The 17,517-nt window shown below is 33.7% G+C and overlaps 1 protein-coding gene across 1 annotated transcript in view; it reads right to left on the bottom strand.

Moving 5' to 3' along the window:
• Positions 1-17,517, bottom strand: part of LOC145662813 (acyl-CoA Delta-9 desaturase-like) — a 49,563-nt gene that overhangs the window by 14,113 nt on the left and 17,933 nt on the right. Inside the window, exons 4-5 of the mRNA XM_081728704.1 lie at positions 10,401-10,606; positions 8,046-8,231 (exon numbers count right to left, since the gene is read on the bottom strand). Coding sequence (XP_081584830.1) covers positions 8,046-8,231; positions 10,401-10,606 — 392 coding nt within the window. The remainder of the gene's footprint in view (positions 1-8,045; positions 8,232-10,400; positions 10,607-17,517) is intronic.

The raw sequence follows: 17,517 nt of genomic DNA, 5'->3' as shown, positions 1-17,517 counted from the left end.
TTGAATGAAATATCTACAATTTGGAAGAGGGAGTGTTCAAGTTTTGAAAATGAAATCTTTGAGTTTTACGTTCCACGGTTATGCCGGTTAGGCTAAAGGAGACGGTGATGATGAGTAATGTATGATATGGTGGAATGAAGGAAGTGGGAGGAAACGGGAGAACCCCGAGAAACGGGAGAACGCACACGGTGTTTGTCCACCACAAAGTTCACTTGGCTGGGGCTGGGATCGAACCCGGGACCCCAAGCACCAGAGGTGTTCAAGTTTTGTTTGGTTGGTAGGAGTGTGCAGGAATGACGCACGATAGTTACATCTTCCGCAATGCGTATAGCAATTCGCCAGCTCCCATCAGTGTTCACAATATGGGAATAGTTTAACTTTCAACATTGATTTGTGCTTTGCGACCAAGCAAGGCAATATTGAAAATTCCTGAACTGAAATTTGATGTAAGGACGATTAGTTTGGATTTTGTAACAAGTTTATACTGTTCTCTAAAGCCAACACAGTCCTTTGAAATCGGATAGTAAGTGTATATGTGTATAGACGTAATGAGCTCTATATATGAGCTTGATCATTCCCTATAGGGACATAAGCAAGATTTTCTTTCGAGAGTCCAAAATATGTCACTTGACATTGAAGCTTAGCAAACAAGTACACTTTATTATTATTGTTGTTGTTGGCATACAGGAAAAAAAGATCTATTTGCAAAAAGTGAAAAATTTCAAGGGTTTTATGTGCACTTCGAGGAAGGAGAAGTATAATGGAATTAACCTATCAGAAACTGGATTCCTACTTGCAGTAGACTTAAGTAAATAATACCTACACTCAGGAATGACAGATTTACCACTTTTCAACCATTTGATATTGAACGAAGACATATATAGTCATATCTACAATAACATCTATGCATGATTACCCAAGTTCTATAGGAGAGGAATGTTTCTAGCTATAATAGGAGAACCTACATATAAGCAGGTCTCAAATATTCGTTTGGTCGCGAATTATCAGGATCTAAATAAAGATTTTGAACAGAACAAACATGAAAAGTCACTATGCCTCAGGAGCAAATGTGTAGATGAAACGCTACCAGTTTCATTTATTAAAGTAAAAACAGCATCAAAACGTTTCGGCATTCGTAGTAAAACTTAGGAAACAGACTGCAGTTTATAGTAATACCTATTGCTTCAAAGTGAACTTGAGAGACGAACTGATTTTTGGAGTTACATATGAGGCGATACGAAAAAAATTCTGAAGTAAGAAAATTGAAACTTTCTAAAAAGAATTAATGTAATTCTTGTAATGGAGAAGACAGATAAACAATTGAACAGTTTTCATTCATCCCTTGCACAGGGCAATATAGTGAAATCATAAAGCTCTGGACATTCATCATGTCGCTCCACAGCATCATCCAGTAGGAGCTCATCACCAAAGAAAAGTAAAGAATAGAATTAACAGATGCCGTAAGGGTAACGCATCACATTTTAAAAGTATTTGACCAACGCAAAATATTTGAAGACGAAACTTGCGTTGTGTCTTCATGCAAAGACATTTTACTCTCATATGTCCAATAGGGACTTGCAAAATGTACTGCATATGACCTAAATGCTCATGTCACAAAGGGAGAATCAATATTTGAATCCACAAATCGGAATTTTCGGGTCAGAACTACTGCCTCGATGTTGCAAGCACAACACTTAGAAGATTTTGGAGATTTGAAACATGTACTTTAAACAATAAAGATAATTATTTTGTTTGGGAGGAAGACTAGGTATAAAACTTTTATACCTTTTATCCAGAACAACTGAAGAATATATTCAGCTTCCTTCATTATGAATGTTAATCAGGCTCTATACACTTCGCAGGTAAGTAGTTCAGACTCAAATGGGAAAGAAATGTTGGCTAAACTTATAAATAAAATAATTTACATCACCCATAAATACTTTGCGGAAGAAGACATTTACTTGGATTAGGTCAGGGAAGAATAGATCATCCCAGTAGAGGAGAGGAGGGGCAGGAGAGTTGATATTAACACGAGAGAGCATACCTCAAATGCTGATGAAGCTGACAAATGTCCAAGTTTATAATGTGGAAGAGAAAGTGAACAGAGATGGGCTTTTTAGCGACTTTAATTAGAAAACTGAAAATGTTGGAACAGCTGAAAATAGGAAACTATTGGATGGAAGTTATCAAAGAAAAAACAAGTTATGAAAGAATTTGTTAGTAGTTCTAAATGCCAGTTTATATCTTGTAAAGATTGAAAGTGTTAGTTTGGGTTATACCCGAAGTTGTTTAGCTTTGTGACAGCTGCCCTGAGAATTAGTTAATAGGTTTATATACTGTGATTTTGAGAAAAACAGTTTCAGAATTCAAATTAAGTGGAAATATTGTTTCGAGGAAGCGCTATTAAATTTTAGTTAGTGGAATAAAAGTTAGGTAGATGATCAAAGTACTATTTGCAATAAGCAAAATATTTTCAAGGACCTATTGCACTATGACAAAATAGAGTCGAAGTAAAGTTAACCCATCGGAAATTGAATTCTTCTTTGGATTAGGCTTAAGTAAGTCTAAATTGAGTATCAATGAAGTAAGCTGTTGGAAATATGCTAAAGGTATGTCTTAATTATTCATAAATTCAGGAAAAACATTCATATTCTTTTCCGAAAAATACCTTTTTTCAAGGAGAAATAGATAGAATTCCAGAAAGGTTTAAAGAATATTATCTGTTGTAGTCCATATTTGCCAAGCTTCATTGCAATACGACAGTAAAAAATATTTCTCAACTATACTCGTACAAGTATACCAAATTAAATACTATTTTGAAAAATAAATAAAAACTCACTTTAGAAGTTCTGTTCATATGTTACTTTCGTGGTTCGTAAGTTATTCTCTTTAAAATGAACCAGCTTTCTGAATACCATGAATTTGTGGGAAAATTTCCAGGGATGGAACCTCTTGTCGGAAGTCCAGTTGCAGGTATCTACACAAAACATTTTTCTGCAAATACTACATACACTATGCCATTTGCATTTGCTAAATTTCATTGAAATAGAATTAGTAGATATGAAGAAAATATTCAGAGCGTATTGGGACATTTTGCATGCTTATAAAATCACATTGGAAGTTGATTCTCGTACCCTAACTTTCTTAGGTTCATGGATTCTACACCAGTCTTTAGAATGAATCAGGCTTTCAAATGACACAATTTGCACGTGTCGCGATACATAAATTCCGATATTTTCTGGATTTTCCTGAGAAAACATATTTCCAAAATTCGACACTCATACCGTACCCTCAGGCTCAGGTACCTGTACAGAATGTTTCTCGAAATATAGTGCAGTTGCTAGGATATATGTTTGCTAAGTTCTATCGAAGTATAGTTTATACATATAAAGATAAAAATGAGTAGCTTTGTAGAAAATTTGACTGGCAGGTAGAGATGATAATATACATAGATAGTAAGAGAAAATGTGTTTTCATATTGTCATAATACCTTTTTTTGTCACAATATCATAATTATTTTATGAATGAACTACAGATGAAAATGAACGATCACAACCAAATAACAGATGAAGTCCGTAAGATTTGGCAATAGAATAATGATCAATTATGGATAGAAGTTGCAATTTTTGTGAAACAGAGTTTAATCCAGACTCATCGTGATTTGCAAGACGACTGCAAGGAGCAAAATAAACTCACTGTAGGAAGTTTCACAAGCTACCAAGAAGAAATTAACACGATCAATTTTTCATAAGCACAATATGCTATAGTGTTATCTTTTCATACTGTAAGAAAGTAAATGCGGTAAGAGTCTGTCTTTTGTCTTCTGCAAGCATGGAATACTATTGCCTGTATATCTTATGTTAAGACATTTTATATTCAGTATTTTAACAGTGAATTATGTGTTCAGCTTTGTGTCGTGTTACAAATAAAGAAACTTTCAGTGTACTCTATAGATCCAGATAGTCCTACATACCCAGATAAGTCATTATTTCATATTATTCTACATTTTATGTTCGTTTTCCCTGGAAGATACCATTTCCTAGATTGTATTGTTTATGTAGCTGGATATTCAAATAATAAATACTTCATACTATTGAGTGTGTTCTATTAAGTGTGTTCTATAATATTTGAATATTTATTATTTGAAGCTTTCTAAAAACTAAAGGAAGCGAATATGACATTAAACTTCGACAAATGCGAGTTTTGCAAAACAGCGATTAAATTCTTGGGACATAATAGCACCTGCAAGGATAAGGAAGGATATAGAAACTATCAAACAGATTCTAAGATTAGATGTTCCGACCAGCACAAAGAAAATCCAATAATTCCTCGGATTCATTAACTGGTACGCAAAGTTCATCCCTAATGTAGCAATTATTCCTAAACCTAGTGTTGGAAAATTTCATGAAAAGTTTAAACATGAAATGTTCGCGCGAAAGTTCGCCGAAAATTCGGCTCATTTTTTAAAATTGTCCATTAAAAAAATCCCTGTAAAATTACAAACATTTTGGTATATAACATGGCTATATTAAAAATCGAAGTAAATTTATTTTAGTTCTTTTTTTCTTTCTAATAGTACATAATTTTCACATTTTTTTCAAAAGACGTTACGGAGCGTTACAAGCATGTATTTCAAATTCCAAGCCTATATCATAAAACAGTATGTTTTCGGCAGAAACCTAAAATTTTACATGATGCTGACAACCGAAAACTTAAATTTGACTTGCACAAACAAGTTTATATCATAAACTCACGCATTACCAATACAAAATTAATCATTTTATTTAATATGTTTTTCTTTGTGGAAAGCACTGATTCGGTTACAATAATGTGTTTTACGTGTTTATCCATATCATGTATAATGTCAATGTGTGTCAGTCCATCTTGTATCATTATGGTGCAAATAACTATACTGTATGACACATAGCTAGCTCTATGTGTCATACAGTATAGTTATAGTCATACAGTAGTGTGTCATACAGAACAGTCATCACACAATGTTCATAATAAGTTATTATAAAAATCAATGTCGCTAATTAGTAAATAAAAGAAAGCAAAAGTTTGGGAAAAGTTGCTTATGAAAAGTTCGGAAACGAACTTTCGAAAATGAAAGTTCGCCTGAAAAGTTCGCTCATTTACATCTCTACCTAAACTTCTATATGAACTTCTCAAAAGCAACGTAAATGAAAGTGGCCAACAAAACTTTGATCAATTATATAAATTAATCGTTGACGATGTTTCACTAGCCTACCCAAAGCTTGGACAGACGTTTTACGTCCAATGCGATGCATCAAAATTCAGAGTCGGGTTCATATTATTTCAAATAGAAGATAGAAGGAAGCGACTGATTGAGTATTATATCCGCACTATTTGCATACATGAAAGAAATTACTCTGTTTCAGAAATTGAATGCCGAATGGTAGTAGTAGCAATCAGGAAGTGGCGACATCATCTTGTAGAAATTAAGTTCAAAATAATAGTAGACCACAAAAACTTGTTATTGCTCAAACGAGTACGTAGCTGGAACGCTCGACTACACAGATGGGCGATTGAATTGCAAGCATTAGATTAAGACGTTGAATATTGTAAAGGTAAAGAAAATATCACAGCTGATGCCCTTCCTAGATAGTGGGAAGAGAGAACTGGAACAAGCACAGAGACAAAATCCAGAACTGTCACCAATCATAAAGTACGTAGAAGAAGATCAACCATACGAGAGAATAAGGAATAGAAGCTGGGACAAACTCTACAAATAGAAAATAGAATATTGCAGGTCAAGGATGATTATAACGAAAACATTTGGAAGATATATTTCCCATCCTCTTTGGTGAAAAGTTCTTGAACAATGTGTCATGATAATTTTGGATAGAGTTTCAAAGATCTTTGTAATAATCTCCCAATCATTTCAATGGGAAAACATCGTCTTGGATAATGGACTACAATTTACCAGTAAACTGTACCTGCGCAAACTACGTGAACATGGAATTAAGGTCAAACATGTTACAAGATATCATCCCCAAGCTAATCTTGTGGAGAGAATCTACGTGGAAATCGTCAGAATCATCCGGTTATATTGTCATAACGATCACGAAAATTCGTTTAAAGAAATAGAAATTCTCGCTAAATTGCTTAATTACTCTGTTAGAGTCTTTGGGTCTATCCCCTACAGAACTATTCCTAAAGATACGTACTCAAATCCCACTTGTTAAACAGCTTAGAATTAACCTACAACCGAATATTAAAGATGGTGTAGATTAAAACCAGAAATTTATCTTAGCACGTACCAAACAGGCCAATCTAATCAAAAGAAGGAATGAGAAATATAATTTACAGCAATCGCACCGAGATATTATCAGTGAACAAGGTATTGTGTTCGTTAAACTAACAATCTTAGTAGCGTGATTAATTTAAAAGTTGCAAAATTCTGTGATATTTATCAAGATCCTTGCTATTGCAGCAAGAAAATTAATGACAGAATCGGCGAACGTTAGACCAAAGGACACCAAAAGTTGAGAAATAGAAAACGTTGATAATCTGAAGTGGGACTCAAGCCCCAGAACTAGACTAAAATGGATAGAAATTGTGAAACAACACGTCAACAGTACCATTTGGGAGAAAATTGTAAGCAAGGACTTCACATCCTCAGACGAGAAGAACCACACAGACAATCCATAAGAATCAGAGGATTATAGACTACAAAATACTAGCAACAAAAAGTCGTATTTGTGTGAATTATACTTATGTCAATGTAAAATCAATTCTGTAACATACACTTTAGTGACTCATTTCTTCATTAATTGGTACTACCATGTTACTGTACTTATCTAATGTTGTTATAATTTTATTCGCCAGGGTTCTTGAATGTTAAAAACTGTATTTTTAACTATTCACTACCATTTTTGGGAGCCATTTTATGTCATAGATAGCTATTACCTTTGTATATATTCTTATTTTATTTATGTAAACAGTTAGTTTCCTACATTATAATTTCACCAAAAATTTTTCATAAGCGCAGTATTCTATATTGTTATTTATTCATAATATGATAAAGTAAGCGCATCAAGAGACTCTTTTGTCTGGTGCGAGCATAAAATACTATTACCGGTATATTTTATGTTAAGACATGTTATATTCAGTATTTAACAGTGAATTATGTATTTAGCTTAGTGTCATGTTATAAAAGAAGAAAATTTCAGTGTATACTACATACAACTGTATCCAAATAGTTCTTCAGATACAGATAAGTCATTATTTCATATTATTTTATATTTTATATTCGTTTTGCCTGGAAGATACCAGGCCTTTTACTTTGTATTGTTTATGTAGCTGGGACGTTCAAATAATAAATACTTCATACATAATACTTTTCTTCATACATTCAATCATTAAAGATTAACGATTGCAATATGTAAACGGCAGCGCTAACCTTAAGAGTAAAACGACAAGCAGAAAGAGCATTCAATACAATTAATTATGCCATTAATAATCTTCACTACCATGTGATCTAATATTTTCAAAGAGATAAATATATTTAAATTATGTACGCTACATTATGTAATTATTGTATTACTTACCTCACATCCGAGAGAAAGAGACTCCAAGATCCCCTTCGAAACGTCCTTTATTCTTTCTTTCGAACTGCAGACATTTCATCTAAATATGATTAGTTATTTTCAAGCAATAACACTGAACTCGAATGAAGAGTTTAGATATACTCTATAGTATCAGCAATGTTTTTGAGACGAACCTAAAAACTGATTTGAACGTTCATTGAAGAAGAAGTCACTGTCATTTCCACATATATTAAAAGTGAAGGAGCATTGTAAAAGTCGCAAACTAATTATGCATTTGGTTGACACAAACTGCTACGGAATGAATTATGCTACGCATTATTTAAAAAACAATTAAACTCTATTGGTCTTTTTGAAGAAAATTATGAGAAACAAATACTTTTCATCTTTCGCTTAATGTTTTACACAATTTTCTATTAAGTGGAGTGACTTAACATTGTTTCTCAAATGAGAGATTTAGTCAAATTTGCTTACTTGTTATATGGCCTCTGTCCCCACAGATGTGCAGCGCTGTTAACAAAGAAGGAAGTTTGCAGAATGAACGAGTGGCGAAAGAAGACAGGGACCATTATAGAAACAAGTAGCTCCTCGTTCCAAAGAAAATATGGAACAGCTGCTGGCACCAAGAAGTTGCAAATAAATGTAGCTATTTCAAAATACCTTGAATAAAAATATTTTTATTAATATAAAATTTTAAGTTTTGCTTGCAAATATTAACAATATTAATTTGCATATAACACAACTTTTACATACATACATTAACATACACTTTATCAGAATTAAACTAATTTATGTTACAGTGAAATAAAAATGAACTATAAGTTATAAATTAATTTAAAGGTACTTATAAGGAATGTGCATGTCCTCGAACTCTCAGAACCGCACGAAAAAGTGCTTAGATTATAAACAGCTCATCCCAAAAACAGTGATATGAGTCAGAGTAGGTATGAGAGAAAAGCGTGTATTGTTATACGTTTTATCCTCATATGTATTTCGTCTATCAATACAAAACTCAATACACACATTTCTAATTCCCTATAGTATTTTTCGAGATAAATTTGAATTGTGTGTCTTAACCCGGGGCCACTTCAGAGGAGTCCAAAGTTGATGGAAGAGATTTCTTTAGGGAATTTTCCCGACATTCTCCCAATTTTTCCTGTTCAAGTACGTTATGAGCCTCAATAAATATCACCTCTGGAAAGCTTGTTCCATGCTGAAGAGAATGAACTATAAACCACGACATTCCAATGAACAGTGTTAATGCAATAGCTATTTCACTGCGAGTCTACGACTTTCTTTATACTAACAAGTTTAATGTTCCGCAGGAACTTATTCCTTTGTCCATTGGCACCTAATTTTTTGTGCATGAACATGTTTGTTATGTTTATCGAAAGAACTAGATTGATTCGGATGTCCGGATGACAGGTTCATGTCCCTTCCTTGTCAGTATTTTTGGAGTTACATTCTACAGTAGGAGTCAATAATAGTACTGTAGTAAAATTAGAAAAGCAGTAAGGAGTCCTCCCCGTTGGTCTAGCGGGTAGCTAGTGCACCTTTGTTCCATGTGGTTCTGGGCGTGACCCTTGGTGAAAGAACACTAAAATAATTAAATACTTACGATGGTTTGGATTCTACCTTAAATTCTAATTCCACAGCTCACATAGTCTTGGTATTGGAAACGGGACTTCAAGTTTTGCCTATTAGAGATCCGTTTAGTATCTTATAGGTATAAGAACATCAATCAAAATGACACAAGTTACTATTCTTATTAGGCGAAAGTTGAATTTTAGAAAAAATACGTAGTACTTTAACTCGCATATGCTGGTTGTCCTGCTTCTCATTAAAAAAATATTTTAGTGATTGATACTTTCAAAATTGTGTCATCGACTTTTCCAGTTATACAAAATACGTTATGAATGTTTATGCAAGTATTTTAAGCTTCTTTTTTGAATTCTTCCTTCGAGAAGATAAACAACGTACCATGGAACTGATTCTATGACGGAACTACTTCTAGAAGTGACCAGTAATAAGGAATTGCAGTGGAATTCGCAAAATGCGACAATCAATTGTGAACAGGTATATCCTTGATATAGATAACTCTGTTGTTATCGGAGTTACAATAAAATGTAAGAGGGAAAACCGGCTCCAAATAAGATGTTTTCAGTCTAAAGTGAATGATTTGTTTCAATCGGACGAGCCATTTGAGCTGTACACTCCTTATTCACCCAATGTTAAATGAAAATACAACGTTGCCATTTACCTCGAGCTACTACGTAAGTCATTGAAGTTACTGTCTTTACGTTAACGTGTCAATGGCCAGCCGTCATTTCAAGCAGTAACACTATTCACTTATGTTATTGGCCCAGGTAAATTGCAACATTGCATTTTCATTTAACATTTGGCGCATTAAAAGTGTACAGCCAAAAATTCCTTTATATATATTCAAAGCATCATATCTGGAGATGGTTTCTTCTCTTACATTTCGTTGTAATTCTATTATGTCAGGTTACCCTTGAGACACCCTGTATATATAATCCAAATGAAAAAGGCCAAAGATGTTACTCTCACTACTTTCAGAGCATTAGCAACAAAGAGGAATGGGATTAGTTCAACTACTTTGTTTATGTACATTTTAATATAGACTTGTATCTCGTCTAACCTCAATGATGTAAAGAAGCACTAAATGTCAAAACAACCAACTACTCAACTCATTTACATAAATATTTTCAAAACAACGCTGCTATAAGAGTTGTCAGATGTTATGTGTTAATTAGTTTAACTCAAATTTAGTTTCTCATAACTATCGTAGGCAAAGATGTAACAACTTACTTATGTTGGAATCTGAGCATAGGATCCTGTTTGATGTCTTCCATGTATACAAGCCTCTGAGCTTTTTTAGTCTCTGGGAGCTTGTCCAACATTAGCCATCCGATATGGGAATAAAAGAAACCCCTTTTGGCATTGTGAGGATCAGCATCCGTTTCACTGTACTTGTGGTGGGTTCTGTGATCTCGTACCCATCGGAATACGCTAAACTGCAATAAAATAGAATTCAAGTTAATTGAAATCGGATTATTAACTTTGGATTAATTTTCCCCATGTTTTGACTCATTATGTTTATAGTTTCTACTTTGTGTCTATTATAAAACTATTTTCAATCACTGTTGACTCAGTAGTAAGGGATTGATGTCATATAACCCAGTATTGACTGGCTGAATATTCAAAATACACGTAACGTTTCACCACCTTATTCTCATCTGGTGCAACTGAGTACCAGATATTCTAAACATTTTAATATATGACCTAGTTAGTTTGCTGAGATTCTTTACATTTTTGGATTGCCTACATAGGCGGTTCTTTCTAGTATGTTGAATAATATTGACAATCGTGATATAACAAATTGGGCAATTAATGATATTTGTTATTGATTGTTTTATTTAGTGTGGTGTTATCGGGAGCTGAGCCATATAATTAGGAGGACTTTTAGGTGTATGCAACTATAAATTGTATACGATGTAGTGCAAGAACGAAGCGATATGGGATAGAGGTACTTGGACCTACTGGAAATCGAATCCGCATTCTCCCACGGCGAAAGTCCGTGCTCTAAACATTTGTTCGTCTGAGTTTTATGTATATATAACTATTAATTTATAAAATTTAGAACAGCAAAAAAAGCAATTTAGGAAGGAGGTCCTTGAGCCCACCTGGATTCGAACCTGATCTCTCGCACGTCGAAAGCCCGTGAACTAATCGTTTCACTCGGCAGGGTTTTACTTACATGTAATTATAAATTCTAAACTGTTTAGAACACTAGGAAGGCGATAAGGAGACAGTGGATTTGGCCGTTAATAGGAATCGAACTCGGTCTCTCTCTCACACCGAAAGCTAATGCATTAAGCATATAGCCAGGGGAATTTGAAATTTCTTAGACGTTAGCACGAGATGTTCAAGTGATTATTTTTTTTAGATGAAACGAAAGTTAAAACGTAGACTTTATATTTCTATTTTGTAATCTGAAACCGTAATACACCAAGTAACTAATTCTCATTCTGTTTTTTCTTTTTAGGTGGTGAACCGAATAGAAACTGTTATAATCAACGGAAACGGAAGAATAGAGATCATTTTCTTGAATTGTTCGTTGTTAGTAACAAACATGGATGAACCACTAGATTTAGCAATAAAATCAGAAGCCATACAGAGGGATTTTAATTCACACATATCAACGGCAGACGTATTAGTGGTGCTATCACCATCGTCACCGTTATGACCAGATGATTCACAAGGGGAGTTCGGGAGAAAGCACTCGCCTGCAAAGAAACTAAGCATGCCATTTGAAAGACCAATTCATGCTGATTACGACAAGCTAATAAAATTCCTGTACCGTTGAGAACTTTTCGAGAGATTCAACGTTAAATGTACGACTTGCACACGATTTGTAGAATTATTTGATGCGTTTGGGTTTCAATCAATCAAAGATAATGGCAGGAAATTTGAACATAGTATGAAACTACTTCATCCGGACATCATGATGTACCAACGAAACAATCAAACAAATTTCGTTTTCATGCTAATGGATCAGTTTCGATCACCGCCATACATTGGCTTGTTTCATTTTGCGTTCCACAAGGCAGGTTACCGAACAAATTATATAACTTTTGAATCACCTGTCGAATTTGCTTTTCACTTTGATTAGACGAACTGTTCCCTTGACGGAAGCAACGCAGCTACACATTAAAATGTTCAAGGTGCAAGAAATCTATTGTTTGTGTAATTTCTTTATAGAACAACAGTGATCAATTTTCATCTCTGACCTATCATTATTGTGAACAATTTTACCTAACAAACCCGTTCGTTACTGCAAAATGATTTCTCTGTTACCTTGGATAGATTTCAATTCGTATATCAATGTTCGTTGCTAATACTGTTGTACTTAACGCATGTACTCATTTTATATATATATATATATATATATATATATATATATATATATATATATGTATAGAGAGAGAGAGAGAGAGAGAGAGAGAGAGAGAGACTCTCAAGTTGAATCTCTCGAACAGTTCTAAAGCGCACAGGAATTTTATTAGCTTCTTGTAATCAGCATGAATTGGTCCTTCAATGGCATGTTTTCTTCCTCTACATGGCGTGCTTCCTCCCGAACTTCCCTTTTCACTCTTGCCCACTCGTAAAATTTCAGAAGTCGAGGAGACAGGAGAAATTTTGCGGGTAACATTGAAAAGTGAATGACTATGAAATGGATGATGTAACGAGTATGATGGAGGAAAGCAGAAGACCCTGAGAAACTCTACACGGTGTTGCCAATCAGAATTCTCATGATCTGTCTTTGAACTAAGGATACTTGTGCCAAAGGTTAGCACCCTACCTTTAGGCCACAGTGTTCCCTTTTAAGAAAAATGCGAGATACTTTATGTAAAATAAGAAGTATTCCACACAATGGCAAGTAAGAACATTGTCTGATATGAGTGTGTCTCGTAGGTTTTGTGCTGTTTACTTGTGCGCTGTTAAATATAGCATTTTTCTACTGATATTGCAAAGGTAAATTGAAGAAAGTGATGATGTATAAGAAACAATAAAATATAAATTGGTGGTGTAACATATTCTCCAATATTGAAGTGAAAATTAAATTGGATTGCTAGAATACACATCGTGTTCGAAGAATCATTAAAGACGTTTCCTCCTAGCCCGCATGGCTCTCATATGATACAACAAGATGGCTTGTTTATTACAGTTTCAGTAGAATGCTTGTTTCGATATTGACATTAATCGTTTCATTGATGAGACTATGACGTATTAACAGTCTAAACAAAACCACATTGTAGTCTTTTCAATGCTTTTGTATCGCTACTTTTGATACATGCAGAAAACTTTTGATATATGATTCGGCCTATATTTAACAGAAGGGATCCAGCTCTTTTTTCTAAAAGAAAAAAGTTACAATTTTGGTACTTTATGTTCACATTAGATTAGTTTAGATTAGGTTAGGTTACTTTACGTAAGTTTAGGTTAGATTAGTTTATGTTATGTTAGTGTAAGGACCCAGCATAATTTTCAAAAAATAAAAAAATAAAGAATTTCGCTTATTTATACTAATATTGTGTTAGTTTAGGTTAGTTCAGGTTAGCTATGGTTAGTTTAGGTTAGGTTAGGTTAGATTTGGTTACATTATGTTACGTCTAAGTAATTGTATCATTCATTTCTTCTGAAAATTTTGTGTTTTCTATGTGCTTTTGGACTCCTTCTACTAAACACACTCCCATGATTCATTGAAGCTACGTGTTCTTGTGTGTAGTTTGAACAAAATAAAGTGTTACTTCTACCATGTTCTTCTCGCAACCAAAATATAACTATCTTTAAAAACTTTAAACACAATTTAGACAGCGTCAATGTCAGTCAAATTATCTCACAGTTGTTACATATTAAGTCCGATTAAACATCGATGCTAAGCAGATGCTGAGAGTTGACTACATCATGTTGAAGAGAGTGAATGTCTGTTTAAAAGATAAAAGGTGTGTTAACTGAGTACTAAACAGTTCTGTAATCTGCTAATGTTTTGTTGTGTATATGTTTTCCATATAATTCTTCAATAAACCTTTGAGATGAGGGTGATCTTAAACTTTTGTTAAGATTCTAAATAAAATACATTAGAATATTTAAATCAACTAATACGTATAAAGAGAAATGGATGACTTTGCTTTCTTGCCTGTAATTACAAAATGCCTGTAATTGCCTGTAATTATCACTTAAGGTAGCGAACCAATATGCATTTTATTTATGAGAAACATTCTAAAGTGATGACTATAAAATGATTGACGGACTGTGAATTGGGGTAGAAAACTGAAGAAGCTGAAGAAACTCCATAGAGTGTTGTCCATCACAAATTCTTATGTTCCGAGATTGAACTAAAAATCCTCGTCTCAGAGGTAAGCACTCTACCATTGGAATACCGTTTATAGACACATAAGAAATTCTGTATATAATATAAAAAGCATTTCATATAATGGCAAGTAGTAGCATTGTCTAATAAGAGTGTTTCTCATAAATTTGTGCTGTTGTGTATTTGCATGTGTTGTTAAGACATTTTTTTTTTCTAGTAACATTGCAATGGTCAATTGAAGAAAGTGATAATGTATGAGGAACGATAAAATATCCTTTGATGTTGAAAGATACAAGTTAGAAAGTGTATCACCTGTGTACTAACACGGTTCTGTAATCTTCTAATGTCTTGTTCTTATATATATTTTCCATATAATTCTTCAATAAAACCTTCGAAATGAAGTTGGTATTGAACATTTGTTAAGGATTCTAATCAAATATATTGAAATAATTAAATCAAATAGTACGTATAAAGAGAAAGCTTTATCATTGCTTCCTTGCTTATAATTTCAAAAATGTAGGTATCACTTAAGGTAAAGAACCAACATGCATTTAAGATTACAGTACCTGGTTCCACACCACCTTCATCCAGTATTGATATTTTCGTTTCGTTTCGGCCTCCCATTGGACACCTTCTTCATTTGTGATCAAATATTTTTTAGTTGCTAAGAAATCTAACTATAATTTTCCAACAGTTGAACAACAAACATTAAAATAAGTTTAAGGTAGATATAGCATTTCTAAATAAGCAATAGTTAAACAATGTTTAAATTTGGTCAGAAATAAATAAACAGAAAAATATTAGATATTCTGTTAGTGGAGTACCTACCCCAAGTTTCAGCAGCAAGCATTATGATAAGCTAATAGAAGAGTTACATAAGGTCAATAAGGCGAAAAACGCAGTGAATGTAAAGAGATGTTCAAAGAATTCTCAGTTTGCATGAGATTAACTAGGTCACATGCCACATTGTGCTTGCTCAGTGGTCAAAGTGAGACGGTATGCGGTGGTATGCCATACCGCCTCTGGTTTTTCAGTGATGAAGGCATACCGTTTCTGGTTTTTCGATGATTGAAACATACCGTCAGTGGAAAGTAGATGCTAAATATCTTTAATGAGTCCATTTTTACATACAGTAATTGACAAATAGCTTTGTACGTAAAAAGGATTTTATTTCTTATGTAAAAATAATTTCTAAGTTGACGACACAGACATTTTTCTTATCTTTTACCTATCTTTTGTTTTTAAAATGAGATGTTTTCAAATAAGTTCACCTGGTTTGTATTTTGATGTGTCATATTAAATTGTTTCTTTGTTATGTATGTGTGTCTATCTTCTTGTCTTAATTCATATAAATATCATGTATAAATATCATATTTTGAAATGGACGGATTTATTTATTGCCTGCTGTGGAGGCTGGTCTACCGGGTGTTTGGAATACCCCACAATTGAGTGGGGGATCGGGAGTTTTCCCACAGGAAATTGTTAATATCATCATTCCGTTTTTAAGCATTTTCGTGTATAATTCTCTATAATACAACATTAGGGGATACTTTTTTTTTTTTCAGAAATTGTTGGAGGGGATCAAAGTCTCTCCATCCCTCCTCCCGACCTTACTACAGAGAAACTCTTCAATCGTTTGCAGTCATTATGTAAATCGAAATACAATCGTTTAGGTAACATACCCTCACTGGATTTCAACCTTTAGATAGCCGGTATGTTGAGTCAAAATCTTAAAAAAACATACCGCCTCTGATTTTTTCCACTTCGAACACTGTACTTGGCAGATGGGCTGCTTTGGGATATTAAATTATTGTGGTATTCGCCTTATTCACCTGATTTAAATCTCTGATTATTATTGAAGAAATGCCTCATGACACAAAGACCTGGTTAAAATAGTCAATAGTAATTATATTGAAAAAAGATGTTAGAAAGTTATAACATTCGTATATGAACAATATCACTCTCGAAGATAATATATTAAATAACTATGTATTTTAATCTCTATAGCTCCAGTATTTCTTGACAAACCATGAACCTTTCTTCATCCCCGTTCGTGCAATGAGAAAAACACTGCTTCCACCAGTTGTAAATAATGAACGAAAGAGATGTTTACAATAATGCGTTCCATCAGTCTCATAAATTCTCAGTCTTGACTTTATATAGAATACTCATCAACACGTTCATTCACATAAGTACAAAAATGAAAATAAAACAAGTATATCTAACATAAAGCAGGTACTTACAAATAAGGAACTATAATATAGTAGGTAGCTGAAAATGTAAAAGGAAAATATAAGAGAAAGTGATAGTTAAAGATATCGACTCATTACCATGTTCAGCACAAGCTGTACATCCAAATCTCGTATGCTGATAAAAGACTAAACTCAAAATCAAATAAACCAACATATTGTCTAAACTGAGATTTCAAATAATACTTAATGTTAGTGAAGACTTGATGCCTCATTGTGCTCGAAAACAGATAAGGAAAGCATTGTGTCAAGCGGTTGGTCATGAAAAAACACTCGCAATCTTATAATGCACTTCTCTTGTAGGTTAGATAATATGGCTGGGAATGATATGTTCTATGAAAGTTAATCTTCCATAATGGTTCATGCATCCACAAATTGTATTCCGAATGTAGTTCGGGAAGAAGATTAATGGTAATGCCCATTTCTTTATAATTTTGGTGATACATAAAAATGCAAATAAAAACCCAGTTAGCAGCCTAATATACAGTAAAGTAAACTCTCTTTAGACCACTTCAAATTTAGAACCAAAACTCACAGCTACATTTACGATGCGTTCTTAGTGTAAGCAACGCCGGGTTCGATTCCTGATGAAACCACTCAGTCCGAAAGCTTTTTCTCAGATCATGAATTCTCAGTAAGGCTTACGTGAGTTCACTGGAAATGGAATCTAACATCTTAGTTTCATCTCGCTTCTTTCTTTTCCCTATTCATTTCTTCCTTCCCAATTATCTAAGAAGTGTGATCGTTGTAAAATGTCATGCCTCATACTTGATGAGATTAAGAATAAATATATATCGATTAG

Source organism: Thermobia domestica, chromosome 10, assembly GCF_964235325.1.
Source record: "Thermobia domestica chromosome 10, izTheDome1.hap1.1, whole genome shotgun sequence".
Taxonomy (NCBI): domain Eukaryota; kingdom Metazoa; phylum Arthropoda; class Insecta; order Zygentoma; family Lepismatidae; genus Thermobia; species Thermobia domestica.
Note: the sequence above shows the minus strand (reverse complement) of the source record. Positions and strands in the feature narration are given on the sequence as shown.